This window comes from Physeter macrocephalus, chromosome 16 (genome assembly GCF_002837175.3).
Source record: "Physeter macrocephalus isolate SW-GA chromosome 16, ASM283717v5, whole genome shotgun sequence".
Classification (NCBI taxonomy): Eukaryota; Metazoa; Chordata; class Mammalia; order Artiodactyla; family Physeteridae; genus Physeter; species Physeter macrocephalus.
In genome coordinates this window covers 83342706-83364288 of record NC_041229.1, presented here as the reverse complement: position 1 = coordinate 83364288, position 21583 = coordinate 83342706, and the positions used below count along the sequence as shown (strand labels likewise).

Sequence of the window (21583 nt, the reverse complement as noted above, 5' to 3'; positions counted from 1 at the left end):
AACCCATGTCCCCTGCATCGGCAGGCGGACTCTCAACCACTGCGCCACCAGGGAAGCCCCAAGTTTACTTTTAAAAGATTTTGTAAACTCATTAACTGAGTCTCATGTAAATAGATCTTTGTGAACACCGAGTGAAATAGCTACAGATTTAATTCATATTTTGTATTTGGTATATGTCATTATTAAATTATATTTATTTTTCTGATTATAAACAGAAACACAATCTCTATAGACGAGTGACATTTTAGTGGTAAAGTAGGGGAAAATATAAGAATTATCCTTATGTAGGATCTTTTCAAGCTACAGGAATTTCTTCCAGAGACATATCCACACAATTCTAGGACTGCTCCCAGTCCAGATAGAAACTCAGTTATCATACTCGCTGGCTGCCTTGGAGCAGAAAAACATATAACTGCTATGGGCTGAATTGTGTGTCTCCACCTCCCACCCCACCCCCTCGAATTCTTATGTTAAAGTCCTAACCCCCAATGTGATTGTATTTGGAGATAGAGCTTTTAGGAGGCAATTAAGGTTAAATGACCTTAAGGGTGGGGCCCTAACCTGATAAAATTTGTGGGTTTATAAGAAGAGAAAAAGATCGATCTCTCTCTCTTCTCCCATCATATGAGGAAGGCAGCTGTGTGTAAGCCAGGAGGAGCTCTCACGAGAAACCAAATCAAACCACAGCTTGATCTTGACTTGCCAGCCTCCAGAACGGTGAGAAATAAATTTCCTTTGTTTAAGCCACTCAGTCTATGGTATTTGTTTTGGCAACCCAAGCAGACTAAGATAGTGACTATTGTTATGGAAGATTTAGAAAAACTGCAAAACCATATGAAACATATGAATCTATTGTAATCACTATGAATTTTTTGATTATTTGAATAACATTTGTTCTGTTTTCTAATTATAAAACAACATACAGCCAGTGCATTAATATTAGAAAAAGGAAAAGCACCAAGAAGGAAATGAAAATTATATCACCCACAAATAACCACAGTTATTAAAATTTTAGTAGATATATTACTATGGTTTCTACATGGTTATTTATATATTTGTTTGCCATTGTGATCATAGTAGATCACATGGTATATATAATTTTGCAACCTGTGTTATTCGCCTAACAAACTGTTGTGACTTTTTGCCCACATAATTTAATATTCTTTAACAAAACATTATTTTCAATGGCATCATCATCTTCTATCAAATGATTGGATTATTACTTACTCATCCAGTTTTCTATTGTTTGCCATTTAGATTGTTTTTAATTTTTTGCTATCATAAAGCATGCTCCAATGAACATATCTATATATAAATCTTTATTTAATTTTCTGATTATTTCCCCCAGATAAATTCCTAGAAGAATTGCTAGGTCAAATTATGTAAATGTGCTTGAGAATTTTGACAGCTATCGCCAGCTTGTTTTCTAGGACTATTTCAGGAGTCGATGCTCCCACAAGTGGTGAATGAGAGTTCCCACTTACCTGCTGTTTACATGAGTTATCAACAATGCTATTTGCCGTCACTTAGAAACATGTATTTGCAGGTTGACAGGAGAGAATGTTATACCCGTGCTTTAATTTATATGTCTTTAATTATTTGTAAAAGTGATTTTGACTTGTTTTGCTTTGTTTTACCATTTATTAGTAATCTGTGAATTCCTGACAAATTCTTTGCTATTTTTCTGCTGGAAGTATTTTTCACACTGATATGAATCTTCTTTTTTTAAAGTAACAAGCCTACTATGTGTAACTTTGTCAGATTTATTGTAACAATTATCCAATTTGCCATTGTGTCTAGGAGATTTTTTAAGGTACAGAAATTAATATATTTTAAAAGTTTGTTCTTTGCTTTTCATGTTCCAATAGTATTTTACTATCCTTATGTCATATAAAGATTCATCTTAAGATTTTTATAATTGTGTCTTTCCCTTTTACTTTTTAAACTGTGTGAAACTTCCTTCTGGTGTAAAATTTGAGTGAAGCTATTTTGTCTGTTTTATTTATTGGCTTAAAATTATTATCTCAGCCCTACTTGCTGAATAATCTTTTTTGTTCTCCCCATTGAGTTGGAATACAAACTTTATAATATACTAAATTCTTATTAGCTTCTGCTTTTAAGCTATCTAATACTTTTAGAATTACTATAGCTTTTTAATATATTTTAATATCTGATAGAAGTTGCCTATTGTTGTACTTTGTTTTCAGATTTTACTTGATTATCTTTGCCTGTTGATTTTTATAGATGAAGTTTGGAGTTACATTTCAACACCCTAAAATCATCCTACAGGATTTTTGACTGTAGTTATGTTAGGCTATTAATTACTTTCATAAGAATTGACACCTTTTACAATATTCAATCTTTGCAGCCAGATTGAATTCTGTGGCACTGTTTTATATACATATACATCTTTTTTTTGTCCTTCAGTAAAATTTTATCATTTTTTATAAGGAAGGGCCTCACATTTTAAAATAATTGACATTCTGAGTTGGTTTGATGTTGGAATGAATTTACCACCACTGTATTTTTTTAAATACTTTTTTTTTTGGTGAACAACAAAAAACTACTGATGTTTTATCATTTATTTTGTGCTTGCTACTTTATTAAGCATTCTTTTTGTTATTAATTTTTCATTCCATTTACATAAATTTTCTAAGAATGAAATCATATAAAGTTCACATGGTGATGATTTTGCCTACTCCTTGAGAAGAACTGTTTCTCTTATTCTGATTTTTTGTTTTATTGCATTGATTATAATCATAAAAGTAAATATTCCTAACAATGGAAAAAAAGAAGAAACAGCATCTTTTTCCCCCATGAATAGCTAGAAAGTTTGAATGCTTTGGTTTTTCTTTTCCTTGCCCATTGTCCCTTTTTGGTGATGTTTTACATTTTTACTTTATTTTTTCTCTATGGAGGCTTACCTTGAAATTTTAAATTCATTTATTTTCTGACCATTTTTATAACAGCTGTATCATGTTCTAGTGGACTCACTGCTTAATATTAGCCACTTTATATTATGACTTTTCCATGGTGATGGAATTTCATTCATTTTTTAATAATCCGAAATGTATCTGAGTAATATGTTTTCTGAGTTTTTGTACACATAAGGATATCTTTTGTTTCCTGTAACCTAAGTAATAATTTAGCTGGATACTGAGTTCGTATACTGAAACCTTTTCCCCTAAAAACTTCAGAGATTTTCTTTCATTTTTTTTGGTATTCATTGTTGCAGAAAATAGGTCTAAACATAACTGAATTTTCCCCCCATGTCTGAAAGTCATACTTTTTGCCCAGTTATATTTAAATACTAGTCATTTTTTTCATTAACTTTGCCTTATCCTAGGTTAGCCTATTTGATCTGAAGACATGGGTGTTTGAAACAGGAACATTTTCTTCTGTTTTTTGAATAATTGCTTAAGTTTAATTTATTCTGGATTCTTCTCCAGTAACACCAATAATGTATAGGTTTAATATCTGATGTCTTGACATTCCAAATGTTTTACATTTTTATCATAAATTTTGTCTTATCCTTTCTCTGTATCCTATGAGATTTTCTCAACTTAGCCGTCCCTAATACTGATTTGATTTTCTACAATATTGAGTCTGCTTTTTCCTGCTTTTAAGGTGGAGTTTAATTCTGCTATTGAGTCTTTTTTTTCTTTACCTCTCATTCGGCTCTCTATTCATCCCAGTTTAAACCTCTGTTTCTTCTCTTACCAGCTGTGTGACCTTGGTTATGATATTAATCTCTTTGTTCTCCATTTTTCTCATCAACAAAAGGAGGATAATAATTGTTTCCACAGAAAAATAATTCGATTGTCCTTAGAAACTTTTAGAAAAGTTTCTAGCCCACAGAAATGTGCTAGTAAATTTTAACTGCTATTATTGTTACCATCGTCATTATCACCATCATTATCTCTGCCTGCATCTCAACAATGCTCCTTTCCTTTGAGCTGTTGTCATCTCATTTCTGTGTGTGTGTGTGTGTGTGAGTGTGTGTGTGTGTCTATGGAAGTCATATTTTACCAAATTTGGGGGGAGCACAATATAGGTACTCTCTAAAATGTATTGTGCTGTAAATCTTTTTTTTAAATCTTCACCTTACGTACAGATACCATTTTTATGTCGTAGAATATTTTCATGAGCCTCATATTGTTGCTGATGTTCATTTTTCTATTTATATCTCCTTGTTCAAGGAGAGATCTCTTGACAGAAGACATTAGTTCTCCTTTGTTCTCCTAAATTTTGACCTGGGAGATGTTAGGATCCACCCCTAGATCCTGAATCAGAATCAAATTGCTGCTGACTGGCTGTTATTTAGCAAGGGGTGTAGGACTGCATTTAAGTCCATTCTCCCACTGCTCTTTTCTAACTATCCCACTCTACAGATGGGAATGTATTCTGGGATAATTTCAATTACTGTTCAATTCAGTGCATTCATCGCTTGCTCACAATAGTGGGTGAAAACTTCACTCTCTGAATTACATTATCTCACCACTTCCTTCATGTCTTCCTTCATATTACTGATTCATTTTCCAAATGCAAGATGCCATTACTTGCCCAGCTCTGCCCACTGCCACCCTGCATTGTTGTGAGTTGTAGCCCCTAATTCGATATATAAAAAGAAGTACTGCAGTCACAGAAGTGACTGAAGTGGCCATGAGAGAGATTCTTGGGGTGATGGGAATGTTCTAAAATTGTATTGTGGGATGGTTGCACAACTTTATCAGTTTACTACAAATCATTGATTATTTTGTACTTGAAATTAATGAATTTTATGGCATGTAAATTAAACCTCAATAAAACTGTTAAAATTTTTTTTAAAAAGTATAGAAGGTGATTTGGAGCTCATGTGGACCTGGCTCCTTCATTGTGGGAGAGCAAGTGTTTGACCTGCATGATAGGTAAAAGCCATACAGGCAGTTGTGTGGAAACCTCTTACTTTCCTCCTGCTTGCTTGCATTGTTTTGTCTTAAAGTGTTATTCAGACTAATGGAACCACCCTTAGGGGTCTGGTGACAGGTTAGCCCATCTTTTTAGTACTCTTGACACTTTGTATCTGTACATGTGTTTTTATGAATATTTCAAGGAAAATTGAGAGAAATTGAATTAGGCCCCTAAACATAGTTTTTTAATTTACCAATTGAAAAGAAAAAGACCTTTTGATAATAGAATCATAGAGTCAAAGAGGTGTTAGACCAAAAATCTGATTTTATAGTTAAAGAGACTCTTTCATAGGGAAGTTGTCTGACTTGTCTGAGGTCATACAGAGGCCAGAGCCAGGTCAGTGCTTTTGTCCTTCGAGCTTCTTGCTCGTAGAAAAAAAAAATTGAGCTATTCTGACAAGTCTAGATTCTTCAAGCCAGGGTCTTTCATATTTAGGCATTTCTTAAACAGCAAGAAGCCTCTTCTGCATAGAAAAATAGAGAACTACAAGGACAAATCCACTGACAAGCACTGAAGTTCTTGACCGTTTAACACATTAGGGAACATTTGTAAGCCCTTCTTCTCATCTCCTTCTATACCTCTTCCTTTTTTTTTTTTTTTAATTTTTATTGGAGTTTAGTTGATTTACAAGTTGTGTTACTTTCTGCTATACAGCAAAGTGAATCAGTTATACATATGCATACATCCACTCTTTCTTTAGATTCTTTTCCATATGGGCCATTACAGAGTATTGAGTAGAGTTCCCTGTGCTATCCAGTGTACCTCTTTCTAACAATTATAAGTAAAATGAATATTTATATCATGATAATAGTCCTCTTAAAGGAGTTGATTCTTTAATATGTAATTATGGTGTGACAGTCCACATCCCAGTATGTGTGTCCCTTTGTGTTTCAGCTGCTGAGTGACTGCTCCTCTCGTCTCAAACTGGCCCACCCAGCCAGAACACTGTACACCCCTGACGGAGAGCCAATTCACTCGTGGGACGACATAGAGCGAGACGTGGTCATCTGTGTGTCCACAGGGCATGGCTTTAGAACCCAAAGAGGTATGGGCGACGTTTTCTTTTCCATCAAGTGTTTGAAGAATTAAAGCATTCACTTGTTCCTTCAAAGAGCTTGTTTACTGAATTTTACATCCCATCATGATGATTTTTAATAATTATCCTCCTCCACACTATTCTACTCCATGTTACTAAAGTTAAATTCAAGTATTTATTTGTTGGAACCTCACTTTTGACACTGTTTGCTCTAAAGAATTCAAGTTCTGTTAGTCTTGAATTTTATCCAAGGGGCTTTATTTGTAGAAATTCTAAAGGGCCTCCTTTGAAGGTATTCATTCTTCAGCATGAACCCTGAGGAAAGTGAGGCTTCCTTGACTTCCTACTCTGCAAGTTATTTAAAACTTAATGTTTCATTAATAGCAGATATACAGTTTACAGATTTTTTCTTTAGTAATAAGTAAATATACGCTTGTTTTATTGTCTATCCTTTGATAATTTTTTTTGATCAATGTTAGAAATGGAAAAGAACATACGCTTGTTATTAAACTAACTCTTGTCCTTTATCCTGTTTATCCTGAGGAATTTAAAACCCTTTTCTGGAGTAGGTATACGTTAGCAATGACATAATTTTCAGGATATTCTGAAGAACACTGATATCATTTTAAAAGAAATTAAAAGATTCAGAAGTGAATCTTACCTGGGGTCCTTAAAATAACTAATGCTAGATTATCTCTTTGAAAAGTCACCATAAGATTATTATTACTATGTCGTATATAAGGTATATAAACCAAAAACTTTTAAAACAGTTGCAATCATATCTTTACACTTAGCTCAGAAGGGATAAAAGTATAGGAACGGAAACTAAAAAGTCGGAAGACAAGGATTTACCGGGATGCCTAGCACTGTTCTGAGGATGCCACACATATTCCCCCAGCACCATCTTACATCAAGGAAGAGGTGCCAATCTTTGTATTCTTTGTATTCTGTTGTCCCATCATTCACCAGTACCCCTCACTCCAGCTCTCGGTGATCCTCACTATGTGATTACTTAGAAGAGCACACAAATGATGGGGTTCCTATCATGAATAAGTATTAGTTGACAGCTTTCTGTGTTCCTAAAGTACATAGCCTATAAAAGAAATATAAGCCAGGGTTCCTTTGCTGAAAGAGTTTTCGATCTAATCGAGTATAGGAACACACTTGAAGTAATTGAATAGTAAGCAAACAAGTGGTGCAGTAGAAGGTACTTTCCCCGTCCCTTCAGTATTTATGCTTAATCTTTCATACTCTTGGGATGACTTTCTGTTACCTGGACCCCACCCTCCTGGCCTCACTGTTTTCATTAGGCCTTTCTGATACATAAAGCTAAGTATGCTTCAGGCAACCTAGCCAAAAGGGTATCCAAAACACGAAGAGATATGTAGGCTGCCTTCCCAGAAGCAAGCTTGTTATCAAGAAAAAGTGCAAAGAGAAAAGAGAAAACTAGAAACGCAAATATTACTCTCCCTACCATTTTCCTCCTTGTTAGCTCTGTGGACCTTTGACAAGGCTATGTAGACAAACATTCATTTCTGCATCCTCAATTCTTTAACCACATGAATTACTATGATGTGAAAGAGTTGTTTCTTCTCCTCTGAAAATGGGTCCCCATATTACCTTAATGGTGAAAGTGTTGGTGGTTTCCCCAGTTGTCTAAGTTCTTTTCGGTGGGTGATATATGTTCTAGAAAATCTGATTGATAGCAGAGAGTCTAATTCAGTTGCTCTTTGAAAGTTCTTTTATTATATGAGCTGTCATTTTATTATTTTTCCTGAAATAATTGAGAAATAATCATTTAGTAGAAATCTAAATACTCAGAATGCTTTAAAACAAGAGAGAAATGCTACTAGCATTTATATATATTATATATACATATATATAACATATATATATACTTGTGAAGGGACATTTAATTAATCATTCTACTCATAATTTTTCTATGACCTACTGGCTTAACTATGTAGTAGAAAATAAGTCAGCCTGGGAATTTCAAAACTAAACACCTTATAAAAACTTATTTTATGTACTATAATGTAAAAACATTTAGCATGTGAAAGTTAGTCATCAAAGAATCACACTGGGTCTTTGAAAAATGGATTTGTTTCGGCAAAACAAATCAGATGCTGTTAGAATAGTTTCTTTCACACAAACCCCCCACAAAATTAAAAGGGTGCTTTATGCTGTTTGTCATCAAATCTGAACACTGTTCTCAATGCTGTGTTTACCATCTTTTCAGTGGGTTCAGTTTTTAGACCACTCCTAGGTTAGCTTCCAATTCAGGCTTTATAAAAAGCTTGGAAGGAAGCCCTCTCTAGCAACTGCCATTCTGTAGAAATCCAAAGGATGTTAACACATATCTGATGTGATAAGCAAGTCAAGTGTGTAATGAGAGAGGCCGACGTGAGAGTCCAGGATTTCTGAAGGATCTTCAAGATTTTCATCATCCTGAACTTTTAATTATTTTCTATAAATACATTGACTTGTCTCTCAAAATAATTTCTTTTTAACAGAGTTAAAGCAACTGGTGGAGGTCAGAGCAAATTATGCCCGAATCCGAAGGCAGCAGGGCCCTCAAGCCACAGACGCTGTGTTGTCACCATCCGCAAAGCTGCAATCTCTGGTACCTCTACACAGTGAATTCCTGTCAGACCCATCATCGTTTGTGCTGTGTTTAGCTGGGGTAGCCTGTGTGGACATACTCATATGCTTGCTAGGATGTTATATGATGATTAGTCATTGTTTTCATAATTTCATGCAGTCTCTTTTAAAAGTTATACCCTGTACCTTTTACACAGGGTGGCATTTGATGCCTCAAATCTGTTCTTAGAAAGACAACAAAACTAGACAAAGCAATGCCAGTAAAATAACTATCTTAGGTGTATTTTCTTCCGGGAAAAGAAAAAGGAAAATACTAGCTATTATTGAAAACTAATTTAGTGGGGTCAAGTAGTATATATTATTATATATACTTTTAAAATTATATAATATATATAATATATATATTTATATAATATATACAACTTGATAATAAATAGACTGACAATTCAAGTGTATATATATAGTTATATACTTAAATTTAGTGGGGTCAAGTAGTATATATGTTCTATATATAAATAACTTTATATTATTTATTTTATATATATATGAGTTATATATACATACATAATTTGACAATAAAAAAGACTCTGACTACCTAATACTAAATTTGACTCAAACTGACAGTTTTCTGGCTCGGCCACTATATTTTTCAAACTTCCATGTTAAAATCCTACATTTACTAAATGGAATGGCTGGTGGCCACCAAACACCACATGAATTGATCTTTCCTCCCCCCACTTTCCTTCAGTTTGGCTTGTGGTTACAGCACAGGACTCCTTATGGGGCACAGCTAGATGTTGTTCACAAGAGTGAAGCTGGATAATTCCTGACGTAAGCTCAGTAACCAAAAGTCGTAGACTGTGTCCTCAATACAGAAACTTAGGGAAAGGATATATGCACTACTTGTAAGAAAAGTTATGTAAGGATTTTTCTTAAGGGGCCAAGGGAGATCCTTAGCAATCTTAAGTATCAATCTTACAGGGAAAGAAGAACTTACCTTCTAATTTCTTTCTGTGATGAAGAAAGATTTTTTTTTTTTTTTTTTTTTTTTAATAACAGTGACAAATCAGAGTTTGGCTTCTGGTTCTGGTGAAAATTTTCCAGAGAAATGCTCTTCTCTCTCTGTCTCTCTGAGAGCCATTCACACCTCTGTCTGAATATCAATTGCAGCCTGACTAGGTGTGTACAGAATGGCTCAGCTGGGCTCACCGTTCCATCCACCACTTTAATGTGATGTAGGAAGGCAGTAGATCATTTCTACTGAAGGGGCTCTTGGTAATCGCTGCAAAAGGCCTAGTATTTACTCCCAGTCTGCAAATCAGTAAGGCCGCATGAATAAATTCCTGCTGCTTCTGACACCACTAAAAGCAGAGGCCATTGAGGCAAAAATTTCACATTACATACACAACAATTTGCCCTTTCGCAGACATCTTCTCTATGTGTTGTGCACTGTTAGAGATGTGAAGTCATTCCACAACACCTCTGTGATACGTATGAGAGAAAAATTGCATGTGTCCCCACCTTGCTTTTCCTTTTGTTTCACGAGAAGGGTTAAGGAACATGCTCTAGTCAGAAAGTGGGCCAGTAAGATTCTTAGCTGTTGGGCCTCTTCTTACAATAACTGGATTACAATCCCTAGAGACACGGAACTTGTTATTTCTTTTCAAAATTCCTTGAAAACAAAGGCATTTCTCTAGGTGCAAAAGTACCTGTCCTTCTGCTGCCAAGGAAAAGTTGATTTGCTATGAAAATGGCATAATTTCACCATAGATCAAATGTGCAGATTCTTGTGAAGTCTTCACTGTTGAGTGTGAACACGCCTGAAGTGAAAATTGGTAAATATCACACAACATTGTATCAAGCACCAGGAGACGTCAGGCAAAACGCTTAACTGAACTTTTCTATTACTAGTAAATGGGATTTTAGATGTAATATAACAGTCATCAACACATCACATTTTACCAGCAAGGCAGCGGCACTTACTTTGTCGACGACGGCTTGCTGGGGATAGCTTGGCAGTTCATAGCCACTTTTAACTTAAGACTAAGAACAGCCCTGCTCTTTCCTTATTGTTGACCTTCCCCTGTGGTTGGCTGGAAGGTGGACTGGGGAGCAGTTACTCCACCTTCAGCAAAGACTAGAGGATAAGACTGTTGCAATTCTGTTCAGCCCTCCAGGGATTTTAATAAACCCAGTAATTTCCTTTGGGGATATGTTGATCACATTTGAATCAGCCTCATATATATGTCACATTTCAATATTTTTCTATCAACTGGAAATCATTTATTATTAAATACTAAAGCAACCATCCTCAAGTCCATGGCCTTCTCCAGAAATTTATTTCCTGCTGGTTCACAAACACCCTTAAGTTGATCCAGATGTTAATCAACAGTGTACCAGCATTTGTGATTGGCCTCAGGAGAAAGGAGTTTCCGGATGTTTCCACCCCACCTCTAGCTTTTGTTGCCTGATTAAGTGTTGGGATGAAGCTGCATGTGTCTAAGCAAACTGACTAAAAGCAATATGTCTGAAAGTTTGACAAGCATTTTGAGATTATGACAGCATTTATACATAAGAAGCATTTTATCTGGGTGCTTATGTCAGGTTTGTAAAACAGGACACATTAGAAATGATTCAAAATCCAAATGTAGCTTTGTGGCGTGATAACCCTGAATTTCCATTTTGTTCTTGATTGTTCATAATGACTAAATATTTTTTTGTGGATCAAGAAAACAAAGCAACAAACAAGCAAGCAAATGATAACAGAAAGGTAAAGATAAATTTGTTCTCTTTTGCAAGAGAATCACTTAGAAATTGTGGCCGCTGGCTGTTGCAGCATTTGTGAGCTAACCTTTATTAATAGCCCAGGTGGGGCTTCCCTGGTGGCGCAGTGGTTGCGCGTCCGCCTGCCGATGCAGGGGAGCCGGGTTCGCGCCCCGGTCTGGGGGGGTCCCGCATGCCGCGGAGCGGCTCGCAACGGGGGAGGCCACGGCGGAGGGAGGCCCGCATACCACAAAAAAACAAAACAAAAAAACAAACAAAAAAAATAGCCCAGGTGTGCTGCTGAGTGTTGTTGAGATTTGTGATTCACCAAGACAGCAGTTCTTTTTCTGACATCATTTGGAAGGGAGCGATCAAAACCCACAGGTCTGTGTTATTCTAGATTGTCGCAAAATGAGATGCAACTGTCCTCAGGCAAATGGAATTTGGACCCGGTGGTGATCCTCAGTTGCTTTTATTAAATCAGTGGCTCCAGTTACCTCCTGCCTCTGAAGAGATCTCAACCCCTCGTAAGGCTAGGTTAAGCAGAAAAGAAAGAGCAGCAGTTTTTTGTTCTTAACACAATAAGCTAGAATTCTAAGTAAAAGGCATGGTCTGGGGCTGCTTGGCCATAAGCAAATGCAAAGCAGGATCAACAAAGACCACTCAGGCGAGTGCTGATGAAAGTAAATGGACCAACCGAGTAACGGCAGACATTCAGTGGGCGCCTGCTGCCAGCTGTAGCATTTCCTAATCCTGCAAGTCTGTAATATGAAACTACTATCAATAGGCTATCACCCTGTGCCATATGTGCAAATAGAAGTATATAAGGGAGAGGAAGTGCTTATGCCCATGGTGCAACTGGGTTGGGGGAGGGAGGAAGGAGGAGACAGGAAATTATATTTATATGGCAAGTACAGTGGTGATTCTGAATTGGATGTGCTATCATTCATGGTCTGCTGTATTCCTGTGCTGGTTTAGGGGTAGATAGAGCGTTCAGTCAACCGCTGGATCCATTAGGTCCCGACTTATCGTTTCTAGAAGTTTTGAACTTGGGGTTTTAACCCCAGGTGCGGTTGCCCAAGAATGTCAGTTCTGGAAGACCAGCTAAGACAGTTGTGGGTGTGAATGTCTAGATGCCACCACCAGCAGCTCTCCTTAAATTGCTCTGCAAACTGTGCTGGACAGGAACGGAGGAGAGGAGGGAACCTCCCACGGCTGCTAGGGTTAGTGCCCCAAAGTACAAGATTTGATTCTGTTTTCATTTCCACCACCGTTTTTCCTCTTCTTTCTGTTCTTCTCTCTCCTTGCCTTTTGGTCGTAGCTCCTCTGTCTTCCTTGCTTTTTGTCTTCGAAGGGCCTTTAAATTCTGTCTTTCATTTTAAAAGCTGTCCTCCCTGGAGCAGTCCGTGGATCGGCAAGGGATGATTCCTTAATATGAGTCTCAAAGTTTCCTGTGCACACGAGTCACCGGGGAGCTTGATAAAATACCGAGTCCCAGGCTTAATGGCACAGATTCTTCTTCTGTACACCTGAGGTGGGGCAGGGAGTGTGCAGAAACAGGCCCCAGCCACGGAGGGTGGTAGCTGACCACACTCTGGGAAACTCAGCTGAGGTTCTGTTCCTGTCAGCTGGGTGTGGCTCAAGCACGAACTACCAGTTCTAAGAGCACTGTGGCCCCTTTTACCTTTGTGTTAAGGGCTACAAAAGCAGCGAAGCACTTGCTGCCTATCTGAGGGTTTGAGTCTAAATGCCCTCATGTTTTCTCCTCACTATTTCCTTGAGAAAGAATGGAAATGTTCTTGAGTCGGGACTGACCACCCAGAGATTGTAACCAGGACACTGGAAGCAAAACAAGGAAGTTTGAGGTGCTGAAGCTTCCCATGTTAATTAAGCTGCCTTCAGTGCTGATACAATCTTGCTATTTTAAAGGTAACAGGAGTAATGTCAGGGCTATGGTACATATATCAAGGAGCAGAGTAATTTTGAGGGTGACGAAATAGCCAGCTTCCTGGAGTTTTCTTATGCATTTTTGTATGTACAAAGAGAGAGAGAGTTTTGGAACAGGGACAGGGGTCTTTTTTGTAAAGTAACCCTTTCTCCAGTGAAGGAGCTGCTTGCTAGGGGGAAGGCTGAGCCTCTCTGTTCCATGTATGCTCTAAGTCTAGTTAATACAGAAGCCTGAGCCACCCGCATCCCTGGCAGGCTCATCTAAGAGTGTGAAATTCCACAGGATATTATTTCGGTTCACTAACAAGTGCTCTCAGAAAAATTAATTTTCAAGGTAGTTCTCTCGCCCCATAAATGAAATCCATATAGGTTGGGAGACAGCCACGTTCCTTAGAAGACAGAAACTATAAAGAAAATTAGCTTTTCAAAGAACTAATTCATATGTATGCATCTCCGGGCACTTACTGTTCTGGGTACCGGGCGGGCAAAGGTGAATGCAGTAGATGTGTGGCTACTTGGAGAGTACAGAGGCCGGAATGTTGGGGTAACAGGCATGAAGTAAGGCGGGAGAGGTGGCCGCCGGCCAGATTGGAGGGCCTTGTAGGTCATGCTGAGGAGTCTGGGTTTTTCTTTTTTAAGTGTAGTGAGAAGTGGTTAAAGGGAACTAATATGAAAGCTGGACTAGACATCGTATATTAAGCTTGCTCAGGCTTCAAGTTACAGAGATATACTCGACTTACCTCCGGAGGTGGAGGTTTGTTAGGAGGGTTGACAAAGAAGGGGGAAAGCAACGGAGAGCCCAGCACACAGGCTTCACGGTGGTCTCTGTTCCAGACGCACAGCCTGACTGTCCAAATGATCACCCAATAGTCTGCCCTTCCTGCTCTTGACTTCCCTGTTTCTCTGTGCTTCTTGCTTCTGTGAATTTCCTACTTTTTCATGAGCTCTCCTGCTCTAGGCTAAAATGCTCACTTGCCTTCTCATGGCTTCTGCTGCTTCAATGGCTTCTGTTTCCTGCCTTCCCTTTGTATTTCTTTTGGCTCTAGGGCCACCCTACCATCTGAATTACTTTCTTTGTGTCTTCAGATGGAAGACTGAATGGCTGGAGGCCAGCCAATAGCGGCCTTTTACTCATCCCTTTACATTAGGATGTCAGGGATCACATGATACAAAGTACAGCTTGCCTGTGTAGGCAGCGTTGGTGTGGGTTGTTCCTTCCTTAGGAAGCTGTGGATCTGGCTGGCATTAGGGGCTCCATGGCATTTTCAGTATAAACCCATAATTCTGCTGTTGTTATGATTATTTTCTCCCTTCACCACTGAGGGATGACATTAGCAATGGAATCAGCTAGCCTATCTCTAGTCCTCTTGGGTCAGTAAGAGGCTTGTCCTTGGGTGTATCCTCCAAACTCACTTTAATGGAGTAACCTCGGTGGTCTTTGCTATACAAGCAGCATGACCTTGAGGATGCAATCTGTTACAGTATCAGGACTTTGGTTACAATATCAGGATGGATACCAGCTGGACTCTTAAGTTACACTTCCGAATACAAGTAAGTCTGTCGGAGGAAGTGGATCTTGCAGAGACATCCTGGCAAAACTGAAGACACTCTGGCATCCAGGGAGTTTTTCCAAATCAATTCAGAATGTCAAACCCTTTTTATCAGACTTTTCCTTGCCTCTTGTGTAATGCAGTCATTTTGATAGGCTGAATTCCATTGTGGGTTTTGATGTTTGTTACCATCTCTCCCTCTCCCTGCACCCTGTGAGGCCAGCCTGCCTACCAACTTTCCCAATGTTGAAACGTGTGTTCTACGCTTTGGGCTTGACCATCGTCAACTGTGTTTGAGCTTTCAATCCTTGTTATGTTCCAGGACACCCAAGGAGTAGTATTCTCTGTTACATAATATCCAGTTCCCATGAAAAAGTTGATGTGGGCCCCAACGATGTATTGAACTAAAGCTGTGTGTTTAAGGGGCTTCCTAGGGAGGAGTTCTCAACAGCAGTGGGGGCAAACTGCAGCAGCAGCACAAGACAGCATGAGCAGTATTCTGCACCCCGTCCTCATTCAGGAAATGACAACAAAAGCCACTTTTCATTTCAGCAGCTTACAACAGTAATTATGAAAAACATGCGATTTATTTGTGGGATTTTTAAGTACGTCAAAGGTGTTTATTTACACTATCTTACTTCAGGCCACTGTCATTGCTCCCACGGATAATACTGATGGTTTTCTAACTAGTCATGGTACACCCCCAGCCTCACTCCTCTCCAATTCTTTATCCACGTAGTAGCCAGAATGATCTTTCTAGAATGAAAACCAAATCGTGTTACTCTCTTGCTTAAAAACCTTCAGTGGCCCCTGACTGTCATCTAAATGAAGAACGCACTCCTCCCCGTGGTACCCCACACCCTTGGGAAGACTGTGCTCCCCTCGCCCTGCAGTCTCGGTTTTCTCACCCCTTTGCTCCCAGAGATCTGCACTCCACTTGTCCTAAAAGTTCCCTCAATTCCCCCAAATCGTGTGTTCTCTCTAACTTCCTTACCTTTGCACATTCTCCTCCTACAGCTTTCTGGGGGATTGTCCCTGACCCCTCCCAAAACCAACTCTGTTGGGAGCTGCTTTCCATGTGCTCCCCCCGCTGCCCCCTTTGCTTACCTTAACTGTAGAACTTACCACTGTTGACATATTCTTTCTCCCACTGATCTGTAAACTCCTTGAAAGTAAGGCCAGGCTTTTTCACACCTGTATTTCCAGTACCTGAATATTCCTTACTGTGTAGTAGGCATTAATGGATATTTGTTGAATGAATGTAAGTTTTGGAGTAACTAGTTGGCTAAAAAAGGTACCTGCTTTTTAATATAAGCATTGAATCAGAGTTTGATTTTTTTGTAGAACTTTCTTCTCCTCACATGCACTCTTATGGACTGAATATGTGTCCCCAGCAAATTTGTATGTTGAAACCCTATGCCCCAATGTGATGGTATTAGGAGGTGGGGTCTTTGGGGGGTGATTAGAAATAGATGAGATCCTAAGGATGGAGCCCTCATGAATGGAATTAGTGCCCTTATAAGAGTCATGAGAGAGCTTCCTTCTTTCTTCTGCTCTCTGCCATGGGAGGATACAATGAGAAGTCAGCAGTCTGCAGCATAGAAGACGGCTCTTACCAGAACTGGGCCACAGTGGCACTCTGACCTCAGACTTCCAGGTTGCAGACCTGTGAGAAATAAATTTCTGTTGTTTATAAGCCTATGGTACTTTGCTACAGCAATCTGAGTGAAGACACACATTGTCACCTCAATCCATAGAATATCACATAACCTTCTTATAAAACGAGTCTTGTACTTGACGAGACAGTATAGACTGATTATGTTTCCTTTTTCAGAAGGCAAACCAAAGCAATGTTGATTATGATCCCTTCTTTGCCCATTGTAACTTTCAAAACACTCCTAAGACTCGATAGAGTGGAAAACACTCTTCTCCCATCAGTGCCCAGATGGACCCTTAACTGGTTGCCTGACTGCTGCAGGCAGCCTGGCTTGGAAGAGAAGATGTGTCACCCCCTTGCACAAGTGTGATGATTTGTGGCTGAGAAGGGAGAGCCTGCTCTCTGAACCACATGCCCCCTGGTGCAGGCAGGCTAAGGAAAGATGAATGGCATTATAAGACAGACATCTGAATGTTTTGTATTAAATTAGTCCCACAGAGCTCCCAGAATTCTCATTCCATAAATCACAAAGTAAACTCACTCCCAGGTTAGACTGTTGTGACTTTGGCCTGTGGTGTCATAGATAATCTGAGAATAGTTAAACATTTGTCTGAAATAGTAATCATTTTCAGCATATTTACTCAGTGGCAGAGAGGTGACCCAGACTGATCTCTGTTGCCAGAAACAGCATGTAAATGGGAGTCAGCCAGTTCAGGAGATTTCCAAAGAAGAGTCACTGCTCTTCGGCCCCTCTGCCTGCTCTGAAACTGCCATGAGCTCCTCCAAGAGCCATGAGGTGCTGGGGGCTAAGATGAGCAAGCATCACCCCTGCCAGAGAGCAGGTGTGAAAGAGCACTCACTGATGCCCCCACCCCTTTTACTGAATATATGGCAGTCCCAGCACCATTTTGAAGTCCACTTTCACCTTAACTTGGTCTAAGCATCCTAGAGCTAGGAAGGACCTTGATTTCACTAAAGCCACATTGGTCTTCAGGCAAAAGTTTATTCTGAGAATATTTTACATATCTTTGGATCTCTTCTGGTTCTTCCATTTCTGGGCTGACTTTGTGACTACTGGGGACACAATAAAATTGGAGGAACATTAGCCTGTGGTTCATAAGATCCTTTAACTAGATGTCAACTGGCTGAGGACCCATCGGAGCTGCTGCTTCCTCTTCTTAAAAATAAGGAAAGTAGACTCTTCCATCTCTAAAGTCCCACCCAACTTTAAAGGTCTGATTCTGATTCAGTAGCGAGATGCAATTGGGCAACAAGAGTTGTGACAGCCAGAATTCCGGGAGCCTATCCTTCTGCTTGGTAGAGCCTTTCTATAGGTGTTTACTAGGACCTGCATCCAGATCATCTTCAGCCGCAGAATTCCAATCCAAATTTCACCAGAGTGACAGAGAGAGGCCAGGACACAGCTTAGGGATGGCCAAGGACTGGAAGTGGTTCCTCCTATGGAAAGATCTCTGGACTTGGTGCCAAAGGCCTAAGTGGAGTCTTGACTCCTGCACTGTTGGGCAAGTCCATTGGTATAAGGATCAAATAAGATCAATTATAAACATGGACAGAGAAGGGCACTAACGCTGTCAGAGTGTGTACCATGCCAGGCACCCTGTTGGACTTTTACACTGTTGTGGTGTGTTTCATTCCATACTCTTGACCACCCTTGGAAATAGACGGGTTTTTCCTACTTCTCCTTTTACTTTTTAAAAATGGAGGGGGCTTCCCTGGTGGTGCAGTGGTTGAGAATCTGCCTGCCGATGCAGGAGATACGGGTTCGAGCCCTGGTCTGGGAAGATCCCACATGCCGCGGAGCAACTAGGCCCGTGAGCCACAACTACTGAGCCTGCGTGTCTGGAGCCTGTTCTTCGCAACAGGAGAGGCCATGACAGTGAGAGGCCCGCGCACTGCGATGAAGAGTGGCCCCCGCTTGCCTCAACTTGAGAAAGCCCTCGCATAGAAATGAAGACCCAACACAGCCAAAAATAAATAAACAAATAATAAATTTTTTTTTTTAATGGGGAAGTTGAGTTTCTGAGAGGTGAAATATCTTGCCAAAGCCATCAGCTGGTAAGTGGCAGAGCTGATATTTGTACCCAGATCTGTCTAACCTCAAAGCCTGTAGAAATTTCAAGTATGGTTATCGGCAATTCTAAAACTGACTGGGGTGCCTTCATTGGATGGCTTCAAGGAATAACTTTATGGTTTAGTCACTGCCTGTTTGGAAAATTTCTCTGATGACAGCTGAGTTAGGCAAAGTGAGCTACATTTGGATACCCAACCCAAGGTGGTGGGTGGGAGAGCACTGCCACATGCGTCAGAGAGGAGCCTCACAGGCTCATCAGGACATAGCAAGCAACTAGGGGCTCTCACTTCTCTACCCCAATGGCTGTATTCATCCATGTATTAGTTGTTAGATCTAGTACCATAGGCTGGGTGGCTTAAACAACAGAAATTTATGTTCTCACCGTTCTGGAGGCAGAATTCCAAGATCAAAGTGCCAGGAGGACAGGTTCCTTCTAAAGGGTGTGGGGGAAGAATTTGTCCCATGCCTCTGCCCTAGCTTCCGGTGGTTTGTAGACAATCTAGCATTCCTTGGCTTGTTGAATCATCACCCCAATCTCTGCCTCATCTTCATGGGGGACATTCTCCCCATGTACCTGTCTGTGTCCACATTTTCTAGTCATTTTGGATTAGGGGACAACCCACTCTCGTATGACCTCATCTTAACTAATTACATCTGCAACGACCCTATTTCCAAATAAGAGCACATTCTAAGATGCTGGGGGTTAGGACTTTGACATGTGAATTTCTGGTGGGGGGAACAGAATTCAACCCATAACAATGAGTAATGAAAGTCTGAACCCTCACTCACACAAGCACTTCATCTGAGCACAAGTGCTATACCATTAAAGATCGCAACATTCTCTCTTGATGGCATGTCTCTCTCCCTTTTATGTCTTTCTTGTTTCTTACTAACACTGAAGTCTGATATTAATGGAAAAACCATGAAAAAAAAACCTATTATCCTATGAGGTAAAGTGAATGCACTCAACTGTCAAAGGAAGACTTATCGATCAATTTCAGTTAAACCTTGCGTGTCTGACACTTTGCAGCTAAGGAATGTGTTTTTATTGCCTGGCCAGATAGTTCAGATTTCCGGTCAGTCTTAGTAAAGACCCCTTTTATAACACTGATAAAATTTTATCACAGAGCTATGAAAACAAAATTAGATTTCATAACTCACATCAGGCCTTGAAGGAGATGCCTCTATAAATTTTACAAACCTTATCAAGTTTTAATGCACCTATTCTGATAAACATTTTTAAAATAGCAACTTCTACTGAACTTCATACATATGTATGTATGTATATAGAAACTGTGTATATGTATGTGTATGATATATTTATTTCCCCTCTCTTTCTTTCTCTTTCTCTCTCTCTCTCTCCCATACAGGAAAGAAAACTTTCCTCACCTACTTGGAAACATAAGACTGTGACAGAAAGTCCAATTTAGATTGCTGAAGACTCTGGACTTAGGAAAATACGAAAGAAATCTGTGTAGATTATTGAAAACTTTAGTCCTAGAATTTGTCCTTCAAAATAACTGGAGTTTTCATGGGCAGATTTTGAAGAATTACCAACACTGATAGATTATCTATAAATTCATAATAAGACATATTACAATCAAGGGCAGCGTTAACCACAGGGATTTTGTATTCTAGTGAAAACCTACATACATTCTTTATTTTTTCCATTCTGTAGCATGGCCTGTTGGGAAAAAAAAATTGCATAGGTATTGAGCACATGTTCTGTCTCCCCAGCTAGATAGTAATTGCTTAGAGGGCAGAGACCCTTCTTTTTATTTACTCGGGACATTATCACTCAGTGATAATGCCCAGCAGTCCCACTGCCAGAGCAACGTGACGGGAAGACAAGGTTCAGCCATCTTCCACTCTTGTGCTGAACCACAAACAAAAATTACAGCAGTTCAATGGGAATAGAGGGTCTGCTTTATAGAATTTTATTTCAGTCAGCTGTTCAGGAACTACAATCCTCAGAGTCAAATTCAATCGAGTTATAGTTGGATAGTCCTTTCTGCTTTTCAGAGGCAAGAAACACTTCTTAAAATTGGGCAAATGGAGTAAATGTCATGGTGTTAACTAGGCATCACATATTCTTAAAATCTATCAATGATGATTATATATTTTGTTCTCAAATGCCGAGTCTGAAGAAACATCCAAAAATTATGTGAAATTACTTATGAATGTACTGACAACATTCAAAGCCTCAGTAGACTGTTGTAAAGGAGTTCTCATACTGTTTTGTTTCATATACTCCTTTGAGAATCTTTTGAAAAGCCATAAACTTACAAAATGACATACAAAAAATATTTTTCTCACACCATTTCATGGGGTTCACAGGCCTACCTGAAAAACATTAGTGAACTTCCAAACAAAGAACTCCTGATATAAGAGAAGACACTTCTGATTTCCATAATCTTTAAGGTTTGGGAGGACACAGGAGCCATACCTCTCAAAGGAAGATTTCAAAATGTCAGCGGGATGCAAATTCTAACTTTCACTGTGGTGACGTTGTCTACAAAAACAATAAACCATGAAGATTTCTTATCATCTTTGAGTGTGATTTTTGCATGTATGGATCTTAAGTGGGAAGAGATAAGGAAATAAAAACTTCTTCATAGAGTGTTGTTAATTTTGGGCATTCCTTGGAGAAAACACTTATTACCTGGAAGAAAAAAGCTAATTAAGTCGACATTTCTTACAATCACAAAGCCATTTTTACTTGCTACTCTTTTAGACAGAAGGGAATACTTGCTGTTTCCCTTTTGTCTGTCAGGAGAATAATAGGGAACACTGACAGCCCTGGCAGTTGGGAGCTGAAACTCAGCAGAAGAGAGGCTGCAGGTGTCCAGAACCTGCCCGGAATTCACTGCTACCTGGCCAAAGAGAAACAGAATATCTTGAGAACACCCAGCTCTCTCCACTGCTGTTCTGGTCGTGCACTTACCTTTTATATAAGATGGTGACATTTCCAAACGTTTAGATACTTG

General features: G+C 39.3%; 1 protein-coding gene across 1 annotated transcript in view; it reads left to right on the top strand.

The window, feature by feature from the left end:
* The window catches only part of DCDC1 (doublecortin domain containing 1), a 460096-nt gene extending 439027 nt beyond the window's left edge, over positions 1–21069 (top strand). The window contains 3 exon segments of the mRNA XM_055091474.1: positions 5845–5995; positions 8500–8609; positions 19967–21069. Coding sequence (XP_054947449.1) covers positions 5845–5995; positions 8500–8609; positions 19967–20026 — 321 coding nt within the window. The 3' untranslated portion in view covers positions 20027–21069.
* The last annotated feature ends 514 nt before the right edge of the window (positions 21070–21583 follow it).